General features: G+C 38.6%; 1 protein-coding gene and 1 long non-coding RNA gene across 4 annotated transcripts in view; one reads left to right on the forward strand and one right to left on the reverse strand.

Moving 5' to 3' along the window:
- Positions 1-358: 358 nt before the first annotated feature.
- Positions 359-14,009, reverse strand: LOC109957501 (uncharacterized). Its single transcript, XR_002274565.1, has 3 exons — positions 13,716-14,009; positions 1,848-1,991; positions 359-1,483 (listed from the first exon to the last, which is right to left on the reverse strand). It is a non-coding gene; the product is annotated as an uncharacterized LOC109957501 (long non-coding RNA).
- A 216-nt stretch (positions 14,010-14,225) lies between these two features.
- The window catches only part of ephb2b (eph receptor B2b), a 123,678-nt gene continuing 114,923 nt past the window's right edge, over positions 14,226-22,980 (forward strand). For all 3 annotated transcript variants that reach the window (XM_020595174.1, XM_020595335.1, XM_020595259.1), the window contains exon 1: positions 14,226-14,387. In XM_020595174.1, coding sequence (XP_020450830.1) covers positions 14,336-14,387 — 52 coding nt within the window. In that variant the 5' untranslated portion in view covers positions 14,226-14,335. The remainder of the gene's footprint in view (positions 14,388-22,980) is intronic.

A 22,980-nucleotide genomic window follows, 5' to 3' on the forward strand; every position in this document is an offset into this window, starting at 1 on the left:
CCCCCCGACCTCTGACCTATTTTCAGCCCTGCACAGAGAGGAGGGCATAAACACCGCAGTCTATGTAGGTCAGCAAATGGCCCTTGGTGTCACTTGCAAACCATAAACAGATTGCGAATCCATGAGAGTGAGTGTATGTTAGGTATAAGAGCACAACTAACTAATTACAGGGTTGATGTGCACTTGATGGCATGTCACTGCACTGGGGGAAATTCCATCTGCTGCCAATGCGTCTTCATGTTTCATTCTTGTTTGGCCATCCATATGATTTATTTGTTATTCACATGTGTTACAGTACACAATGTTCACACTAATGAAGACTTTTATTTTAAATGATGCATCTTAAAGGCCTTCTGTTAATACTTAAAGTCTGCCTAGAACATGAAACATGGACAGGTTTGTTGAAGCAAAAGTTAATTTTAGAAACATTAACAGCTTAAAGCTGCACTGAGCTGTTTTGACCACTAGGAGGCCAAGAGAACCCAAAACAAACTCCACACAACAATTATTGACATTGGTTGCTAATGGTTTATGTTATAGAGTATTCCAACAGAAACAGCGTAATCTGGGAATCCCATTGAATTCCTTCAAAGCCACTAGTCACTTGGTTTTGCTCTGGTTTTAGTTCATCATCTCCTCAGAAAAATACTTTGGCCAGTTCACACTATTCAGGTAGTGCAGTGAACAGGCAGAGTGTGTGACTTTTGGTGCTGGAAGCAAAAGCACGTCATCACTTGTTTCTTTCCTGATAATGCAACCCTAAATCTAGTCAGTGTGTCCCAAACCTATTGGCACATGACCTTTATAAATCATCACTTTACGTGACACCAGTCATATTGCATTTCCTTGCACTTTTCAGGAAATGAATATTGTCAAAACTGTGTAGTTACATATCAACTCATCTTCAGGAAAATATGAGAAATGAGAATATTCTGCTAGGCAGTAAAAGACCTGTCAAACTGTCTAAAATGCCAAAACAAGTTGCACAAAACTTCAGACAGTAGTGTTGATTCTCATTAGGACTGAAGGTAATAGTGACTCCTTTACATCAGTGGAGGCCATTTAATTCAGAGTTGGCATCAAAACACATTGTTTGGCTCCACCAGCTTTCACATCATTGTAATAATGTACATACCTTGGACTCATTGAGGCTTAAAAGTCTGAAATAATATTCGGTGTACAGTGTCTTTGTGCCTCTCACATCCCAGTTACACACCAACTAGAACGCAACTTAATACCTGTGGTTGGCTCATTGATCAGCCTCTCAGGCAAACAACTGCTGTCGCTCATGATTTTGCACTGCAAATGTGTTGGGTTCGTGTAGTTTGACACAGATTTAATGGGCAGCAATGCCTCGAGGGGTGGGAGCATTGATGCTTCAGTGCTTCAGCTAACATCACGGACATTGGATGACCAGCCTCTTTATGACCACTGTGCGACACTCCTGATCCAGCCAGCCATGGCTTTATGGTGGGGCTCGAAGCTGGGGAACAACAAGCACTCTTAACATCCACTGGTGATTGTCAGCACATTTAACCACAAGCATACACACACATATCACAAACTTCTCCTAACTTAAATTCTAAATATGAGAAAAACTCTTTTGTTACACCTTCTAATAATCAGATTGTAATTTTAAAGTTGTTAAAACTTCAACTAAAGCATTTTGTTTTACTATAGCTACACAAAAATGTCCTGTAGCTGTTACTTGTAATTACTTCTCTCTGCAGTCTTGAAAATGAGCCTATAAACCAACTGTGCCCACGGAATCACATCAGGAAGCACAGGTGACTGAGAAGTGACAGTAAGTGCATGAAGACCTGCAGATTCTTTTACACTGTCATCACCTCTTGTTTCCTCCAGGACACCAGAGACGCTTGTTCTCATCTGCAGGTCTTAACACCAGCCACAGTCGTCAATGTCTCTCGTGGTAACAGGAAAGGCAGCGTGTTGACAGCGATCGATTTTAATGTCAGCAGCTTCACAGCATCCTCATGAGGAGGAAAAGCACATCATTTGTGGAGAGTCAGACTGAAGAGAGAAGAGCTATGATCTCAGAAATCACATTGTGACACAAAGCTTTTTCAAGAGAGTCTGTGGGGATGTTAACAGTAAAACTCCAGTGAGCAAACAATTCGGTGTTAAACCAGATTTAATGTAATTTTTATGGCATTTAATTAACCACTATTGAAGAACAATAATATCACAATAATGTAATTAATTTCTTTTTAATGCCTCTTATTCCTTGAAACATGAATACAGGATTATTTTATTTTGTTATATGGACAAAAATGTTTCAGTTTTCAACAAAGATTAGTCACCAGAGCTGATAATAATGTTATGACCAAAATTAAAACTATCTATATGTACTGTGTGTAGACTGTTAATTGCATAAAAATAACCTTCCTATAAAGTTAATACAAAATGTGAAGCTTATTTTTAACTAATTTGTCTTCTACATACAGTCTGTGCTTTCTACATTGCACAGAATATGGTCTAGGGTCATTTACAGTGCACAAATATAATACAAATACCATTTCGTACACATGGCTGTTTGCTAAGCCCCCAAGCTAATGCTAATGTGAAAACTCAGTGAGTTGGTTGAATAGTCCAGTGCAACTGACTTTTGTCAATGAAATGAGGAGCCTATGAAAAGGGTCTTGAAGATGCAAGTGATGGTCACATACACAATAAATGGTAAATCCTGAAAACTAAGGCTTTGTTCCAAATAGTTAGCATTCTCCGCAGCCCATAGCAGCACTGTCTGTGTGTATTGCACGGGTGAGATATTATGGTTCTCTGTAAAAAGTAAAAATGTAATTAACCTTTGGATTGTTTGGGTGATTATGGAAAAAATACCTGTCAGGTAACAACACGCTGGTAAGATTCATGCTAATGTTTATATTCTCAAACACTACACTTAACTCTTATAAGGGATGAGGATTTGACAATTAATAACTGTCATATACTAGTGTCTTGGTTCCCACAGGACAGAGTTTCAGTCTTGAGTAAATATTTTTGTAATATCACCTGTAACAACTGAAAATAATGTAGTTAGCTACCGACATGCCCCTTGCCTTTTGGAAGTGTTTCCAGCTCTCCATTTCTTACACTTCAGTGATTATACTCACAGTTGTAATAAAATAAAAAGTGTACTGTCCATAAGTCAACAGCACGCAGTAGCAAGGTGTGTGTTGCTTTTCAAAGATGTTAAAGAAGATCAATATCATTTAAAAATGCAATATAAGAGCTCAAAGGGATTCTCTAACTTACATGACAGCTTCATGTTGTGTTACACACAACAAGACATCGGCATGTTCCCCACTGTGTCTTGGAAGCGCTCTTAATAAAACATGAGTCTGACTCTGTGCCAGCAGTAAAACATCATTTCTCAGTTCCCCAGATTATTTTTAATCTGCTCAACAGTTACTGCTGTAGCGTGAGCCTCCTAAACTTTTTTGGATGAAGCTGCCAGTTATTCATTACCCTCCTGCTCATTTAAAAAAAGACACCCAGCCACATTAGAACTAAAGGGCTAGTCTACTGCTAAGAAAATGATTTTAATCACTTTTATATTATGATTTAGTAAAGCCCCTGGTAGCAAGTAAAGTTTGCAGAAAGTTTTAGTATCTTATAAATGTTTAAAGAATCATCAAAATGGTTTTTTAAGCATTGCAAAAACCTTTGAAAAATTAATGCTGTGAAACCTGCTTTAAGTAAATAATAAACACTTAAATAAACATTTAAGAAGTTAAGGGGATATACTGTATGTGTGTGTACTCAGTGAGGAGAGTAGATTAATCTAGAGAAGAAGAAGTTGTAGAATAGTAGAGTAGACTGAAAAGTATAAAATAAAATATAGTAGAATAGAATAAAAGAAATAGAGAAATGTGCCATCTTTAATTATACATGGTTTAGTTTTACTTTAATAGAAATCAGTCCTAAGACATTTATCTTCCATCTGGTGATTTTTCAACATTGTCACTTAACAGATCCTAATGTGACACACCCCTGTGAATTTATTAATTTATTTTGTGAATTTTTTTTATTTTTCTTTAATATATACTGAATATCAGACTGCATAGAGTTGGATACACCCACACTACACAGTTTCACACACACACACACACACACAAACTAAACTTAATGATATGTTATTTTCTATGTTATGTCCTTTGTCCTGTAAATTGGTTAGTTTGTGTTGCAATAAAAAAAAAATGTGATGCAACACAAAAATCTGTGGTTGCTTTCTAACACCCAATCAGAAGTGCCTCAGGTATGTCAATGTTACAGCGCAGATAACCTACGGTACCAGTGCTACTACCACACCACATTTTATTAAACACACAGTTATGTGACAACGCTGTAGCTTACACAGGATTTTATGTTTCTTTTCAACAAACAACATACAAAATCAAGCTTTAAAACCGTCAACATACATTAGAAACATGAGTGTGTACACATCAAGAATGACTGCATTCCCTTTAGAATATCAACTTACAGGAATGAAGCAGAGTTACTGTATCATTATTAGCTGCACCTGTGCGTTTTTCTGCTATGACAGATCAAAATGTCTACCATGAAAAGGTCTATTGAGTCAGTGCTGGTAGTATCACAGCCTGTGGCGCTCACTCGTTCAGCTTTGCTTTGAAAAACCTCCTCTAAAACCTGCTTGAAGACGTGTTTTTGTTCGCCATGGTTTTCAGTGAAAAACAGCATCTATAAAAAGCCCTCACAAATGCTACTGTATATTCAACTCTGCTGCACAGCCAACTGACAGGGTTGTTTGGTGGAAGCATGGAATTATGGTATTTTATGAACTGGATCCAGTATCCAGTTCATAAAATCTGCTGCCTGTTGACTGCAATAAAAGTTGCTCACCAAGCACTTTTTTAGAAAACCCACATTTGAACTTGTTTTGTCATTAATTCTGAAAAATGAATTTATTCAGTCATCACACATAATAGAATAAGTATAATCAGCATGTACAATTTTAAATATATTAAGTACAAACAATACAGTAAATAAATAAAAAATGAACAGTATGTATTAAGTGGTGACTGAAAGGGATCAAGCAGAAGCAGTGCTAACACACACCCAGCGCACATTATTTAAGATACTCTCCAGAAATCAAAATCAAATTTAGAAATCATTAAATATATTTCAATTTGTTCAGCCAATTGAAAATGACATTGGAGGACTCTGAGGGAAAAGACAGCGAGACAGCTTCAAACTCGGCCTGGTGTTTGTGTGTATGGGGATGTCAACACTGGTGAAGTAGTTTCAGCTGAAAGACTGAGGGTGGCACAGTAGCTGCATACACCAATAATCTATTTAGTATGCTGAATTACTCTCAAAATATACCAGAACAGATTACCTAAATCACTGGAACACAAAGCAATATATTTTCCTGTTACTTATGAAATTATTTGCCTCCAGGAAAGAAAACAAATATGCAAGTGAAGTCATCTTTTATTCCAAGCTGTAGTCCCTGAGAAATTTTATTGCACTTGCATGCATGCTTTTCTTGAATATTTCTACGTGTATAACTATATTTCTCTCTATGTTCTCACCAGATTGCTAATAAGTCACATTTACAGCACATCTGCCTAACATAATCTGTTATTTTCTTAACTTGGAAGCATATCTGAAGCAAATATGAAGATTCCTCTGACTTCAGACCTCAGGCTTTCCCATGACCAGTGCAGCTCAGCCCTCACTGTCCATTATAGATCCTAACAAAAAGGTGAGAATCCACTCACCCGTAAATATTACTAGCTCAGTCATGAAAACAGCAACCGCATGGCAACCGCAAGTGATAGTGAGAGTCAGTCAGAGATCCGGAGCAGATCAGACTGAGGCTGAACTCTCCTTACCTCACCACCTGACATTTGTCAGCAAAAATTATATATATATATGGTATTGTCTAAAATTTGAAAAAAAAATGTATGCAAAACAGCAGTCATCCCTGTCTTCCCCAAGCATGCGAAACAGCAGTCATCCCTGTCTTCCCCAACAAATACTGTGTTGCTTTAAATGTACACATATAAAATATTTATATTCCATTGAGAAGCTTTTCCAGACATCCTTTTCCTCGAGCACTGTTTATTATATCCAGATTAGATTCAGTTTTCATCAGTGTGCAGCAGTTTTTAGTGCACACCAATCTGAATCATGAGTGTTTGTGTAAGTGAGTGAGTGAATGAATGAATAAATGAATAAATAAATAAAAATCTTGTGGACAAAATTCATGTTTCCTCACGAACAAATCAAGGTCTTTTATTAACGTGTGAGTGTTAAGAATTTAGATGATCCAGACCATGAGGCTGGCTTGGCCCTAAATAGGATGTAACAGCTCTCTGAAGCTAAGAAACTGAGAACTTGTATTAAGGTCCCACATTGTGTAACAGTATGTGTGTGTCTTAAAAGTTTTTACAAATGCAGGTACAAACTATAAGGTTTCTCTGAGGTTGGCTATAGCCACACTATTTCAATACTCCACAAACATGGCATATAAATCATTCAAATCAAATCTGTGGTTCTGCTGCATGGCCGCCAACTTTTAAATCTCATTGCTACCCCCAGAGCTGCTCACACACATGACTCTGTGTGAGGTCAGAATCACAAAGTTATGTGTACGGGGTGGGGGTGTGACGATCCACCTAGCTCACAAAATGAGACAATACACAAAATTGGGTTCATGAGAACGAGATGAGACTGAAAGTCACAAAATGCAGAACATTTTGAAATGTTTTAACTGATCATGTAATGAAGTCTCTTCAGATCTCAGAACTGTACATGAACTATGCCTGAGCTTCTAACGTTTAACTGAAGCTGTGTGTGACCATCTATGGTGTTTTCACCTTGATTGATGGTGACCTCATCCAGCAAAGGCGGTGCACTGACCAATCACATATAAGACATGATCGGGATGTGGACGCCCACGGGAAGAGGACTCTTTTGTTTACCTTATTAGCATGAGCATGAGCATGCACTGCTATTCACTGTCAAATTTGGGCAATTAACACACCATAACAACATGACATGCATTTTTATTAGTACTGGATGTTAAACGGTGCAGACACACGGGTGGTAGAATTGGTGCTAAGGTAGAGTAGGCTACGTTAGCAGCATGGCTAACCAAAACACATGGAAACTATAACATTTTCCCACATTTCTTTGGAAATTAGTTAAATCAGGATTTTGATAAAGCACTTCTCTTTGAACATTTCTGCATATATCAATGGGTGAAATATGGAAAAAGTATATTGTAGAATTAGAATTAATTAGGTGAGTTATGTTAGTAATTTAGAATGCATTTTAACTTTTACCTTTTTATGACTGTGACTTTTTGCTTAGCAGGGTATCGTCTACTTCTGAGCTATTTATGGTCTGTGTCAAAAGACAACATATATATTTGTTGATAGACACATTTAGAGGGTCAGTTCATCAGGTTGCCATAAATGTGTCCATTATCATACAGTTGAGTCTGCTGATGAGATAAGCCACATTGTAAACCAGCCTTCAAATATAATTTATGATCCATAAGTCAAGCCAGATTAGACCTGATTGGATTGCTGGTGCCATATGTGACCTAGAGGGTCAGCGATCTCCCTGGGCAGAGGTTGCCACGGAAACGATCTCTGGATGCTTGGTTCTGCTCTTTGCAGTCCTCACACATCTTAAGGCAGAATTAGCCAGGATTTTTTAATTTTTTTATTTTTAATGTTCAGGCCCATATTCCTCACTGCTTTCTGCAGTTTTAAGCTCCCTCTGTTTCCCCTACACACACACACACACACACACACACACACACACACACACACACACACACACAGACGTTTACATGCAGTGGCATTTAGACACTTGCATGCATGTTGACACATACAGGAGTGTGAATGGACACCAATAGTCAGGACAACAACCCCACCCCTTCAAACACACGTATTATTCCTTTATAAAAAAAAAAAATACCTCAAACACTTAATCTGTTATCAAAATGATTCAATCAAATGTCTTTAGATTGTCTAATTGATTAACTACTATTTGATGCGTCTATTATTGATAATGTATATTTCAGCAGGGAATAAATTTTTTTAAAAATAACAAAATCCTTAATTAAATTATAACCATGGCTAAACAAGCTCATACAGTAGAATTTTGAGAAAATGAAAAAAACAAAACAACCCAAAACAAACAAACAAATAACTGAAAGTGCTTTAAACAAACAATAAATTAAAATAACTTCATTGTGAACTTCATTACACAATAAAAGTCATAAAAAGTATAGTAAAAAGAAAAATCTCATGCTACCAGACATACTACATATACTCTACTATGGCATACAAGCTATTACGCTCATGATAAACAATCATGAAGATGTTTTTGTTACCTTTTTCATTACCATTTATTCTAGCTTTTTATTTCAAAGGAAAAACGTGCAAAAACAATAGCGCAGTACAGTTTTTCCCTTATCACAGCTTAGCTCCGTGTGAGTATTGAGCTCATTCTGGAAATAAAAACAGCTGAGGATCATTTTAAACAGTGTTTGAACTCTGGACTTATCAAACAATCTCAAGAGCAAAGCACGTTCCTAGCAGTAGAGATACAAGTGCACATACATGAACTGTCATTTCTGTGAGGAATCAGTTCAAACATTCATAACTGTATTCTTGTTTATTTCTACTGTACCAACAAAACTATCCTCAGGTGAACGACTGTAGTATATGTGAACTACTGCTCCGTATGCGTTAAGGGAAAATTGATCTGAGGTTCTGAAATGCAAACCACAGCGGCAACAGCACGCAGCATCAACACACAGTGGCTGATTTATGTCAGTGGTTCATATCAATTAGTAGAGCGCTTAGAGGGGACGGTAGCATCCAAAGCCATGATTGATGACCGCCGTTTATATCAAAGCAGTCATTTTGTTATGACTGTCAGCTGCATCACTTTTATTGAGCTTTTGTTTTATGGCAATAGTGCTTAGATTTATTATGATAATAAAAAGTGTTGTCTGCCCTCTGACAGGCTTGCTCAATTCAAACACATTTCTTTTTAGCCATCACGAAAGCCAGTGACCCACCATAGACCCACTGGTTTTAGTCCTTACCTTTCCTGATTTGGCAGAGAAAACTCTAGTTTTTGAAAAAGATGAGATTTAATAGTAAAGAACGAGAGAACTTGGTGTCTCCTCTCGGGTCCCAGCAGCAGTGAAAGTTCTACAGTGTCTGTAAAGTTCATGTAGCAAGGAAGTAAATTAAATCCTGCCAAGGCTTTTGGTCTATTTAATTAAAGCTGGAGCAACTTAGTGGGATTGAATTAAATTTTTGGCAGGGGTAAACCAATATGCTGGGAAGGTGGTGGTGGGTGGTTGTAGAGCAGTGGGGTGGGCTGGACTGTTCATGAAAGATAAGCAGTGAGACCATCTTTTTTCAGCTTTATTGAATAAATATTTTCCTTCCAAAACAACTAAGGATGTTTGCGTGTCCTCTGTGGCAGTGCCATTTAATTTAGCAAAGTAAAAAGTGGATCACGACAAAGTTTGCCTTATCTGATAGGAGAAATGAATTTTTAAATAAAATGGACTACTGATGTGGGGCTTGGTTCCTCTGCTTGTCAGAGTTCAATCAGCCGACTCTCCTCGGCCTGCCTGTGAAGACGTGGTCTCAGCTAAGGTTAATCCATGAGCAAAAGGTCCCTCTAGATTAGAGGAGGCTGCAGATCTTTCTCAGCATAGGGTCAGGGATCACACACCAGCTTCTATGGAGAGCAGGCTGTTTTATTTCCTCAGTCTTTATCCAGCTGCTGATGCTGAGTGGGAGGAAAACTTCACGGTAAACCCTCTAAGGCTCAAGGTGAAATTGATTCCAGCCCGCAGTGGATGTTCTGAATGGGCTTAAGTTCAAGCTAAATATTCCAATGGATAAGAAGCAGCTTATGAGCTGCAGGAACTCATTCTCACCCTCATCAGCTTCATTTCATCCTCCCTGACAAATAAAAGCATGTGTTTAATTTAAGATAATAGGGCTCAGTAATGGGCGGTGGTCATTTTTTGTTTCATTTTAAAGTTGAAATCAATTTAGTATGACAACAGAGCTACATCCTTAATTTAAATGTGAGTCTGAACAACAATTCTACAGCAATAAACATCGCACTAAGTTGAACCTACTCGCTGTCCTTCAGTTAATTTTTACTAACTTGAGATAAAGTTACGTTAATCCAATCCCCTCCTTTTAACATAACTCAAAATAAGAATTACAAAAACTGTTTTCCTCCCAAATGTTATTCAGAATTTGTTTTAATAGAACTGTAATGAGAATGTAATCTTATTTTTAAAGAATTAAACTGTTTCTAAATGTCTTTTTGTTTTCAGTTTGCAAGATGGCCTGTAATAAATAAGATGCACATAAAATGGGGTGGCCTTGAGCTAAACTCAGACAGGTATTAGTAATCTTTGCAGAAAATGTGCAGTGTATATAAACCTAGGACAACTATGAATGTACAGCCTTTAAACTCTGGGTGGCAGTGTTGATGCAGTGACACCTTAGACAGCTCTGGAACGACAGCACGCTTCTCTTATGGAACCAAATATTTACATACTTTTGTTCCTCCTGCTTCTTCTGCTGGTGGTACAATGTCACTACATCTGTTACACAGCGACTTTTTTCAGAATGTTACATTTGAATTGTCCTTTCAAAATTCTGCAATGAAGGTCTGCTGTGACTCTGAAGTATAAATTATGTGCATCTGCTTCTAAGCAGCTTCATATCATTACCACTGCCACGTCGATATTACCATCAATATATAGTTTATACTCAGTTATATGAAATTAATAGTGATTTTAACATTTCTGATGCATCAGATTAATTGAAAGCGGCTAAAACTCAATAATATAAATATTGTCTTTCAGCCACAATAATAATATTACTGTAATACAAAGGCTGCCTAGAATATCTGGGGATGTTTAAATATAGTTTTAATGGTTTATGTGAAGTATTATTAACTCGTACTAGTAGTTTGTTTAATTATGATTACTGATGATTGTAATATCTAAAATATTAGTCTAACAAAAACCCTAATGTTTGATTATATCAAGATAAAATGCATTTACTTTCAGAATTCTTAACGAATTTATAATTAGAATAAAAATATGTTTGTATAAGAAGAATTACATAAGAAATAATACGGAAATTTGTCTCTATGTTTTGTATTAATTTACATTTACAGTGGAATATTATGAACATTAGTCTGATTAGTTTGTATTTGGGGACAAATTAAAATAAAAAAAGAATATTAATATTTTTAAAGATACTACCATATGGAATAATTTCAAGCAAACACGTAGCTCTGCATGATTGCTGCCATGTAATTTTATCTCACATGTAACTGTTCAAAGTGATGCCCTCACATTATGTATTCAGTGATTATAGGGAGCTTTAAGCATTTCTGAGATCAAATGTATTCCTCCTCAGTGTATCTGTAGTATAAGGAGGTGATTTAACTGATAATTTGTTGCATGTTTTATGAAGTATGTTTTGTCTTTACTGTGAACTGCGACTGTATTACAGTTATGTTTTGGATCACAGAAGAACATGAGAGGATTTAAGCCACGTTCAAACACCTCTGCTTTGAATTACATATATTCTGTTACTACAAAGCCATTATAAGACAGCGTGGCATTAAGATCTCTGTGGGCAATGTCAGAAACGTACTAATGTAATTTCTTCAGTGTCTTTCACTTCTCTTCTGGCTCAAGTCAATACTAAGCTTATATGGAGATCATTACAGTAAGGGAAAGCTGCTTTCTCAGTGCCTTGCCATTTTCTTCCATCTGCATTATAGTCACCTGAACATGATCTGAAGTCAGCTAAAGGGACCTGGAATCAGTACAGTCAAAAAATCAGTGGAAGCAAATAAATCACCCTTCCTCATTTAACCCACGAGAGTCCTGCTGCACAGCTACAGTGGAGCAGCGCATAATAATAAAAAAGGCATGTTTTTATGACAAATAACATTTTCAATCCTCGTTTCTCCTCCAGCTTTACTGACTCCATGCGTCACATCCATGAGGCACCTCTCCCCATGCAGCTTTACTCTGTTCTTGTGTGCTGTAAATCCACACGAGCACATCTGCAAGCCAGATCTTTTTCTGTCCTTCGAGGTTTGTAACTTTCTTTGTACAAAAAGCAATTTGACAATTTTGTGTATATTTGAAATTTTTATCATGCTTTGTCTTCGGGTGTCTTTCCATGCATGTCAGCACTTTGCATGTGAAACAAAGCAATAATTTTTTGGCATAATTTCTGTGGTTGTTTGTGTATCCCTAAGGCATCTGTCTCCACGCCTGTCATCGTGTCATATAAAAACCAGTCTGTGTTTTATTCTTTGCACAGCATAAGATACTGAATTTTTATTACTAGTTTCTGGAGCAGGGGATGGATTTTATACTACTCTAAGGAAATTTCAAAAATACGACGATGGCTTGCAAGATGCACAATAAATTCAAATGTCACTTATGCAAAATACTGCTGACATCTTGGAAGAGAGTCATCTCATTAAAATGGCAGAAATCTCATACAAGTTGTATGTGTTATGATTATTAATATGCATATTTATTTTGTGTAAAGCATTTTTATTGATTGTTGGAAAATCATTTCCAGTAATGTCACTGCCTCACTCCGTTGTGCCAACTTAAATCAACTTACTGCAAACACAGCTCAATTTTAATTATTTTGGAAGATTAATTGTGATGTGTTTTTAAGATCTTAAGAACTTTGAGCCAACATCACATCAACTGATTACGGTTTTACGACACAGGAGGGAAACGCTTTCACTTGGAAGGAAGTTACATTTCACTTTAGCTTTCTTTGGCTTACCTAACTGACACCGAGCCCTGCTCAACAACATGATTTCTTTCACATGATGCATGAATAATGTATAATCTGAAATTTGCTACAAGAAATTGAATAAATCAAATATCAGCATATATTTCTATCACCTCTTTCTTGACTGATCAAATCAATGAAATTCATCATGTAGCAGCTTTACATATGCAAATGTCACCAGTGTTTACTGAGCAAAGAAGAGTCAGTGCAGCCAATACTTATTGATTACCCTATTCAGTCAGTGGTAGATTTTAATTCATGATCATAGAAATTATGAAAACCTTTCGCTTTAAAACAGCACATAGGCTTAAAAACTGCATCTGGCCATTGTCATAACACTGACCTATAATCTTCTGAATCACTCTGTGACTGGATGCAGACAGTTGCTATGCAGGGCATTATATTTAATTATAATAAATTGTAAATCCTTCTCATTTTTCCTACTTTTTAAAATATTAGACTGCAGTATTTAACAGTAGGAATAGAACAATTCCGTGAGTTTTGATAGCAATAATAATATAGCTCAAGCTCTAAAATGGGTTTGCTGTAAAACCTCTGAAAAGGGCAAAAAGTAAACACGAAATTCTGTTCATTAAACACAACTGGTAGAAAAGAAAACGGTTTTATTCTGATCAAAATTAGTTTAAAGCTTAAAGTCAACATACAGTACAGAAAACTAATAATAACAGCGGGCCATCTAATCAGAAAACAGCCTACAACCGCAATAAAAATGGTAAAGTCTTCACTCTGTCATTAGTTTTCCTGTTATGTACCAGATTTTCAAACAAACAAACAAAGGCAAAAATAAAAACAAAACGTTAAACTTACTTTATTTGCCCTGCCTTAATCTTCACCTGTTACAGCACCTAAAGTCCTGTAATGGTCCATAGGAGCCTTGCGGTGAAACCCGCACGTTTGCGTTCCGTCTGATAAAAGCACAAGCAGCAGGTCTATTCACATCGACACGGCACCGAGGATAAGCTGCTCCATCTTTTATAAATGTCCCACATGGTCCCAAAACACCTAATTATCGCTAGGTAATGCAGCGTGGACGGCCTTTCTCTCGCTGATTGACAGCGGACTAAATTTAAGTTGCTCTGAAGGGGATCAAGAGTCGCTTTGGCGCCGGACTACATCCACCATTTAAACATTTTAAACCCCATCTCATAAAATATACACATACTGTTACTTCTTCTCTTCTATATCAGCCTGGCTGGACAGCTGTAGCGCAAAGACGCGTGGCTGATTTTCTGTGTTCACCGGTGCCCCCCTCTGTCTGTGTTTTTTTTGGTTTCGCCCAAACTTGGTTCAGATTTGACTTGGTGTTCGCTGCTATCTGGGATCGCTCGGTTGGAGGCGAAGGACCGCTTGTCCCCTCTCCGCGTTTGGTGTCAATGGCTTTCGGGACGCATTCCATTTGAGTGTCTGGGCCTCGCAAGTGACCAATAATGGATATTCTTTGGATATTATGGACCCTACCGGCCGTAATAGCTGTCGAAGGTAAGCTAATGTTGTCATCCCAGCGGTCTAACCCGCATCCTCTTGCCCCGGCTTTGAGTTTGAGACAAAGCGCATGAATGGACGCTCCTGCTTTCCATTTAGAGATGCAAACGTTAAATAAGCACCGTGGTGTTTACGGCACCTAAATGTAGCTTAGATACAGCTCAAAACAGCCACTGAAAGATGATGGTGGGACACAAAAACACGCTCCCGCATCTCCACAGATGCTGATAGCGTTAATTGCGTAGGTGCGTGAACGGGCTTTTGTATTGAACAGACACCAGGTGAGAAAACGTTGTCTCGGGCAGGCAGGTAGCATTCAGCGTGGCCGTGGAGGTGTGTCGCCGGTCGTCAAACTGATAAAACGTCTAAGACAAACAAGGGCGGTTTTCCTAAACATTTTAAGAGACTAAATATGCAGATAAACGCTCGGAGCATCGTGCACTTTAAGTCCGAACAGACTGTCAGGTCGTCAGTCACAGGGAGCTCGGATCAGCCGCGTCAGGCTGCAGGCAGCGCCGCTCCACACACAATGAAACAGGTTGAATGGTGGAAATAATCTCTGGAGTGAGTGTTTTACTGTAGTAGTCTGTGTGTGTGATGCGTAAAACTAACGGTTTAGTGTGTAACAATACTTATTGTTAGACTATTTACTAGAGTGTGGTACTTTCTGGTAGGAACAGTGGGAGCTATGCGTATGTTGGGCTCTTTTCAATCGTTTAAAAATGATTTGGGAATTATAAAAAAAGCACATTTTATTGCTCCCTTTAAGGCTGAAGTTTATAATTTCCTTGTGACTTTTAATTGTAAACAGGGCGTTGCTGTAAATGAATGCTCAGTCCAACCTACCCTGTATAAATAAATATATTTGCAGGTGATTTTGTGCAGCTGGTAGCCCTGTAACAAACAGGACAGGAGACATTTACACTGAAGAACAGAGAGTGTCAGCTCAGTCACACTGTCCAGTTTATTCAGGCTATTTTGAGGAGGCTGTGTCTTCTTCCTCTGGTCAACTTGACTAAACCTCATAATTGAAGGTGGAACTAAGAAACTATGGAAAAACCCAGCCAAATGTAACCGCAGGATACAACAACAACAACAACAACAAGAATAAAATCCCAGAAAACACTTAGCTGCTGGTTTTCTGTAAAAACCCATTTGACCATGTGAACTAACATCCCAAATTCGTGTAACAACAACTCGTAAGGTCCCATGTAGGAGTGGCACAGACTGATAAACGCCATGTGTATTCATGCAGACTGACTGCTGCTGTTTATGGGTTCAGTGTAGTTACATATCCAAGGTTTAAAACCCATCAGCCTTTATATTAAACCCCGGCAACTTTAAAATCTGTATTATAGCCTTTAAATGTTATTCAAGATTTGATCAGTTGACACTGTTCCTGAAAATTGTTACCAAACCAAAATAAATTATACTTAAATGCCACTTGGTTTTCTAAATAATGTATTGAATATTATTATATGTCTGCTTTTAATATAATATATGGTGAATATTATATGCAAAATATGTTCTGCATTTCTGTAGTCATTCCATATAATTGTGACTATGATTGTTTTTCCTTTAATTGCTGGAATAATTATTGCTTGAATGTTGTTATAATGCTTATTTGTGTTTTTAAATTATTTTTGTCCTTGCCCTTCTGTCATAGAGCAAGGGAAAAGGCCAAAAATAACAGATTCACACTACACCGTGTTCCACTTCCCCTTTTTTTCTTGTCCTCTAAAATGGAAACGTGACCGTGGTTTCTGTTTCTGTACATGTAAAATCAACCGTGGAGGGTATGTACACCAGTCGGCACAGTTCCTCAAATAGTTATTTCAGTGTGTTGAAGTAAATAAGTGGCTTCACTTAAGAAACGTGTTTATTGATACACAGTATGTATATTGCAGTACCTTCTGGGCCTATGCTGTTGTACTTTCTGATCCAGAAACCCTCTAGTTCTGTCGGCCAACATGGCTCAGCCCCCCCCCCTCCTTTGTACCCTGTGTCACATTCACCGACTGTCCAATGGAGTTGCAAGGATGACTTGCGTATGAGAAATGAAGGGTTGAAAAAGAGGTCACTGTAGCTCTAATTCGGGATAAAAAAAAAAAATCCCAGCATGCAACAGAAAAGAACCCCCTAGTCTATTGTTTTGACACGTTTACTGCCGGAAACTACATTTCTGGCTTTATTTTTGTTTAACAGAGAATGACGTCTTCGTGTACTTCTTGTTCTTACTGACAAACATTATTAATAAATGTGTACTTCTGTAACACTGGATTTCATTAATCGCTCATCTCCGAAACACTATACTGTATGAACTGAGTGGAGTATTCGTAAAATCACAATTCCTACATTCATTGAAGTATCCCTGATCTCTGGAGAGCAAATGGGCCACATAGAATAGAAATAATCAATGAACCAGGCAGGGACCATAGCAGAGAGGGTCGGAGGACTAATTTAAGACAATCCTAGCTGTGTCCAAGTAAGCACTTTGTGAGTACTGTGTCAGCACTACTAACCACATAATATCTGTAAAGTGGTCCGTGGATGCTATTGGCCAACTTTAGCCTTTTGACCCCTTCTCTAAGCCTTTTCCTCTTTTTAGCCTGCTACGCTATGTCACCTCTCTCAATATCGCCTACGTAGCTGGACATGTATAAATTGCATTCAGTCATTAGTGGTATTTGACTGTTTTTCAAATGTGAAGCAACTCTAAATGGTTGATTAGCGTTAATATAAGCCGCCAATGATGCCATGTCTTATTGGTTTAGTTAACGAGAACCTACTTGCCCCTTTCGAAAATTAATGGAGGTAGTACTGCCAAGAAAATTAGCCTAGCAATGTCAAACATGACTATGAAAACACACAGTGGATTTATCTTTTCATTAGCTTACCCATTCATTGTCATCAGCGCCCAGTTGACAGCCATATAACAAGAGCGTCATCTAATTCTGTTGAGTGGAAATTCTTAGATTCATCCCCAGCCATAAAATTGCAGCAGGCTCTGTTGTTCTGAGGGGATGAAATTTACAAGACGGGTCATTTGTCTTTTCTGATTTCTGCCCCCACCCATCTCCTACAGTGGTATTACACTTTGTACTGTGTAAACACAGCAACGGTTTTCTGGGAGGACTGGTGTTGCTATGATGCAATAACATCCTCCTCCAGACTTGTATGCAAGTTGTTTTGGGGGTCAGCAGGATGATAGATCACTCTGATACAATATTTTTCCCCTCTTTTACTTTGAAGGAGACATAATGGGACACAAACCACAGCAGAGGATGGTGAAGTGGGGTAGAATGAGACCGCGGTGTAGAGTCTTTAAAACTCGTCTCGCACATTTGATTACATTTCAGTGTGTGCTGCATTCCTTCAGTACTCCGGTGAGCACTGGAGCCCCCACACAGTTGGAAGCTGGCAAACTCTGGTTGATGCTGTAAAATGTTATGATTTACTTTGGTAAATTACACATTCTTTGCATTTTGCATCACCCTATCAATACCATTTTCTCACATAATATAAGGCGGCTTGACAGTTCGAGGCACAATATGATTGTTAATCTTTAGAAAATCCTGCCAGGTTTGGTAACGATGTTTTCATATGTAAATGAAGGAACTGTTTTTGACCGGAATTGTTTTGTAAGGAATTGATGTGCGAGTGTAACACGGAGGCATTATCATTTGTGGGAGACTAACAAAAGACAGACGGAAGCTGGGCTCCGAAATGGGTTTAGATAAAGGTAAAATGAGCGGCCGTATACAATCCAGTGTTTTCTCAGTCCAGCCAGTGAACAGATGCAGAGAACTGGCCTGTACAGCAGCCACCACAGTGGGCTTTCACAAAAAATCTGTCTCTATTCAAGCCCTAATCCACACTGCAGAGGGCCCAGGCATTGTCACTTTGCATGCAAAATTTCAATTAGTGCTGGTACCAGTTGTTTCACTTGATGGGGGTGTGTCACATTTCATCTACGACTACCTCTAGGGTGAGATTAAGGAAGAAGTACCATCACTTTGCTTAAGAAAATGTATTGTTCTCATACATTGTGTGAGGTTACTGATACTCTTACTGAGCTGCTGTGCTTTATGTCAACTGTACATTGTGTGAGGATACTCGTACTGAGCTGCTGTGCTTTATGTCAACTGTACTGTACGTTTTAGACCTTGGACACATTACTAGAGGAATGAATATGCTGCAAAGGTATTTAAGTCTGAACATGAAAAAAAGCTTCACAGCGGAGTTCTGACTGTTGTACAATATCCCTGTGCACAGCCAGCAAAACAACTGTATGTGTTGCTCCGTGCTCTAGCTTGTTCAGCCAGTTTAACTAAAGATTCATTTCACATCGGACTGTTTGATTATGTTTCCATGCTCATGAGTCAACTCTTCATTCTCTCCTGGCCCAGTCCACACATGCAGTATTTGGTCTCTAGAGGTGATTCAAAGATGGCGTTTCAGCTTGAGGGATGTGTTTGATGAAAGAACTTAAGTTTAAGAAATTCACCTGTGGATTCGAAACGGTATCAAAGTAGTATTGATAAGACTTATGGATGTCGCATGTATGGACATAGAAAGGTTTACAGGAAACCAGCGGATGTTGGATGTTGTTACTGTCCCTGCTTAACCTGAAATATTTGCGTAATCTATTCAGCATGACTTTGGTTCTGATTGTTGCTGCAACACAACTTTCACAGATGGTTCATGTAACATATTTGGATCAAATTTCCATTAATTTCTCAAAGTACACAGCCAAGGTGTCTAAGGATCTACTTACTGAAAATATAAATTTCACTCCCACATTTGGTTGTGCCATGTTGTGCATTTAAAAACTCAATATAAACTACTAAATGACAACTTCAGTCATCAAGCCAAAATTCAACAACCTTTAATGCTTAATGCTACTGTACAGGTATGAACTGTTCAGTGATGCCCTTTATAGTAAGATATTCTTGCAGTAAACCTTATGGATCTTTTTCCTGTCCAGCTTTTAAAGTGACTTTTCCCATTTTTTTTGGTGTGTTTTTATCGTCTTGGTAGGAACAGCTGTTTACTTTTATGTTTCCTTCAACTGTAGTCAGGTGGCCTAGTGTGTAGGGACCAGCTGGTCAGATGCGGCGGCTACTTGATGCTATCAGAAAATGAAAATATTTTCAGAGTGAACAGGTGTTTCAAGTCTTTCCATGTGCAACACAATGCTGACAATGCATGACTATAACTAATAACCGAAAAGAGCAAGTGCCTTTAAAAGTAAAAATGGCATGCATCAGGCTGCTTGGGTGCATTTTAGCCTTCAGGAAGGTGGCACAAAAAAGAAACGGGACTAAATAAAAAAAAAAAAAAACACACAGCGGTGGGGTTAGGCTGTTGCAGTTCCTGATGTGTTCCCTCCTCGTATCACCCAGTGCTATTAATTCAATGTTGCTTGATTTTGATTTACAGCTCACTCAGACTGAAAGTAGCACTGATTATTTTGCTGTGAAGAATTGTGCATTTGTGTTTTGCTATATTGTCTGTGTTGCAGTGTGCTTATTATAATTAGATGTTAAAAGTAAATAGCAATTAGAAATATGTGATGGATAAATTCACAGGACCTGGAAAGAGATAAATCCCACTGTCCTCGGGTATCAAACGGGTGCACTTGTATATAATTTATTTGTTCCAGGTATCAGCTAATCAAACAGAAGCAACTTATCCTTTCATTATATTATCTACTAGAAAAGTTGGAATGGTAAGTTTCCATGTTTGTTTTGTCCCTCCCATGTGTTAGGCTCTTACAGAATTAAGAAGTTTGAGAACTGCATTTGAATACTTAAATGGGCACCGACATTATGGGTTCACAATAATAAAAGTATCTGTCACAAGTGCATACATGTTTTAGGTGGCTAGGGAAGCCTGACAGGACGTCTTAATCATCTCATTCAGTCTTAACCACATAAAAAGAAAAAGCTGCACCCGCTTTCTTTTAATATTAGGGTTAGTCACATCAAATAAAAGAATGCGTGGGTTAAATGATAGTGGCACATAAATGTTAGGATTTGGTGTATCCTCCTTAAGGTGTTTAATAGGTAGCTTTTAACTTAATTATCAGTCACTGAAGATCATCAACTTGACGTCTACTAGGTTGTCTCAACTTAATCTGTCATTAACCCTTCTCCTTCGCATGCCAAAGCTTTATTTGCAGGATCATTCGCATGTATCCTGCTTATACATACTGAAGAACCTTTGCCTGAGTATTTCATGTTCAACCCATCCTACAGTATGTATAGAATTTAAATTTCACTAGGTTGTAAAAGAACACTAGATGTATTGTGTGCTCCAAATAGTAAAATGATGCTTCTGTAGAAATGTATTATTTAGTGAGGATCAGATGATTTCTGGGTCTAGAGATGTTTTTCTTTCTTGTGGTGCTTTAAGGATAGGTGTGCCTTTTGATTGGAGGGCTGCATCTGTTTCAAAGAGGATGACTAAGGCTATTTTTAACAATATTATAGTGCAGAAAATAGTGTTGGTAATCCTAAGAGTTTAAGAAAAGATGAGATAAAATTGGTCTTAAATCACCAGCAAGGAATAGAATGCTCTTTTCTATTTAAGATACAGAAAGCATGTGCTACTGTATGTAAATCAATTAAATTTGCAGACAGATGCTATAAATTGATTCAGGGATTTTAACGTTGCAGTTGAATTAGAGTTTGTGACCTGTAGGCCTGCTTCAGTCCATGAGGAATAAATGTTTTCTTGCCGACTAGAAGAGAAGAAACTTGTTACCTCCATGGAGCCTCGCTGATATTTCACTTAGGAATCTAGATCAAGGATGTTCTTATATCCTGCTATCTTAATTAGCACATTTTAATTGGCAGTATGTGGTCTCTTGGTAAGTCATATTTATTAGGGAGAGCCTGATTCAGCCTAACCCACTGGGAATAGTAGTCATTAGGGGACAGTATAACGTGTTTCCAGACATTTTTGATAACAGGAAATGTGTAAGCACTCACAATCAAAATGACCTTGCAACATCTAAGCCTAATTTGGACCGGAAAAGAAAAAACTGTGACAAGGACATAAAGCACACTGATTTCATATAATTTGACGGGAGACTCAGTCATTATGTGGAATCAGTGTGCTTTATGTTATTGTCACTTTTTTTTTTTTTTTTTTTTTTTCCAGTCAGAAGAAACCGTTGTTCATAAGTGAAAACAATCACAGAATTGGCGTGAAAAGCTGAGATCAGCTGATCAGCGTGACCCCTGTTTCTGTCACATCCTTCATGTGAACGTACAGTCATACACATTAACAATATGGCGGTTATAATATTCAGCCTAGCAAAGCCAGCTACCGAGACATGACGTGGGGAGAAAGGGAGACATGAGGAGAGGGAGGAGGAGGAGGAGGAAGGAGCGCGTACCATGAGAGAGGTCAGACCTCGTTTCAGAGACCTCCATCCACACACACCCCAGGTACTGTGACACAGCTTTTATGAGCGTACTCGGAGAACACAAACCCACTGGATTAGTGTCTGGCTCTCAATGTCCCCGGGAGCAGAGCCCGCCGGCCGAGACAAAGAGGTGCTGATTGCGTTGTCATCTGCATCACAAAGGGAATCCTTCTCTACCTGAACCACTGCTTGTGCACAGCGTTGCACAGTACATCTCTCAGCGACTCTGGACACACGTGACGTTTGCCTTTTGTTTTTTGTCCATCTCAGTCTCCCCCTCTTTAACTCTTTCTATCTGGCCCACACCGTCTGTCCACCATGGCCCACATCAACAGCAACACTCCCCACCCCCCCCTCCTTTCTCAGTGCAAACCAGCTTCTTAAGGGGCTTTCAGATGGGACGTGGTGGGCACTGCGCTACGTTGGCGAACACATTCATTTCTATGTGTTGCGCGACGCATGAATGTATTTGCGGTGAAGGTGAGTTCAACTTTGGTGCAGCGCTCTGTGAGGACACCTTGATGCTTCAAATTGCAGAGAACCTGACAGACCACAAAGAAAATGGAGATTAATTTGATTTTGGCCGACCTGCACCCTCTTCTTATTTGCTGCAGCTCATTTCCTCAAAACAACTCAACCCAGAGCTTTTCGCTGGCATGTAGATAGATACATCACACATCCAAGTCTGCTGCTCAAACAACTGATTAATATCTGCTAACCACCTCATGGAAAGCTTTTTGGTCATCTAGCAACTGGTGCCCAACATGTGCTGCGCCCTTCTTCCCTGTGCTGTGCCTACCCCCCCGTGGCGAGTGCAGTGCATACTGCATCCTATCTGAAAGCCCTTTTAGTCTGCACCAGCACTGACTGTTTTCTGTTTTTGCCGGTAGTTATGTGGTCAGTGTGGTGTGCATTATCTCTTGCTACAAAGAGCTACTACCACATATGTTGTGTTGCTTCTTTTCCCCTCTGGCCAGCTGTAGCTCAGCCAGTGTGCAGACACATTGGACAAAAAGCCCAGTCTCCCACTGTCAGACCCTATCAGGACTATCTGTCGCACTCAGACAGAGATAACACCCCAGCTAAGTTGCAGCCAGTTAGTAGATAATAAGGATAATCATCTTTATTTGGCCAAGTATGTTACACACACACACA

The sequence above is a fragment of the Monopterus albus genome, unplaced genomic scaffold, assembly GCF_001952655.1.
Source record: "Monopterus albus unplaced genomic scaffold, M_albus_1.0 scaffold1.1, whole genome shotgun sequence".
NCBI classification, from domain to species: domain Eukaryota; kingdom Metazoa; phylum Chordata; class Actinopteri; order Synbranchiformes; family Synbranchidae; genus Monopterus; species Monopterus albus.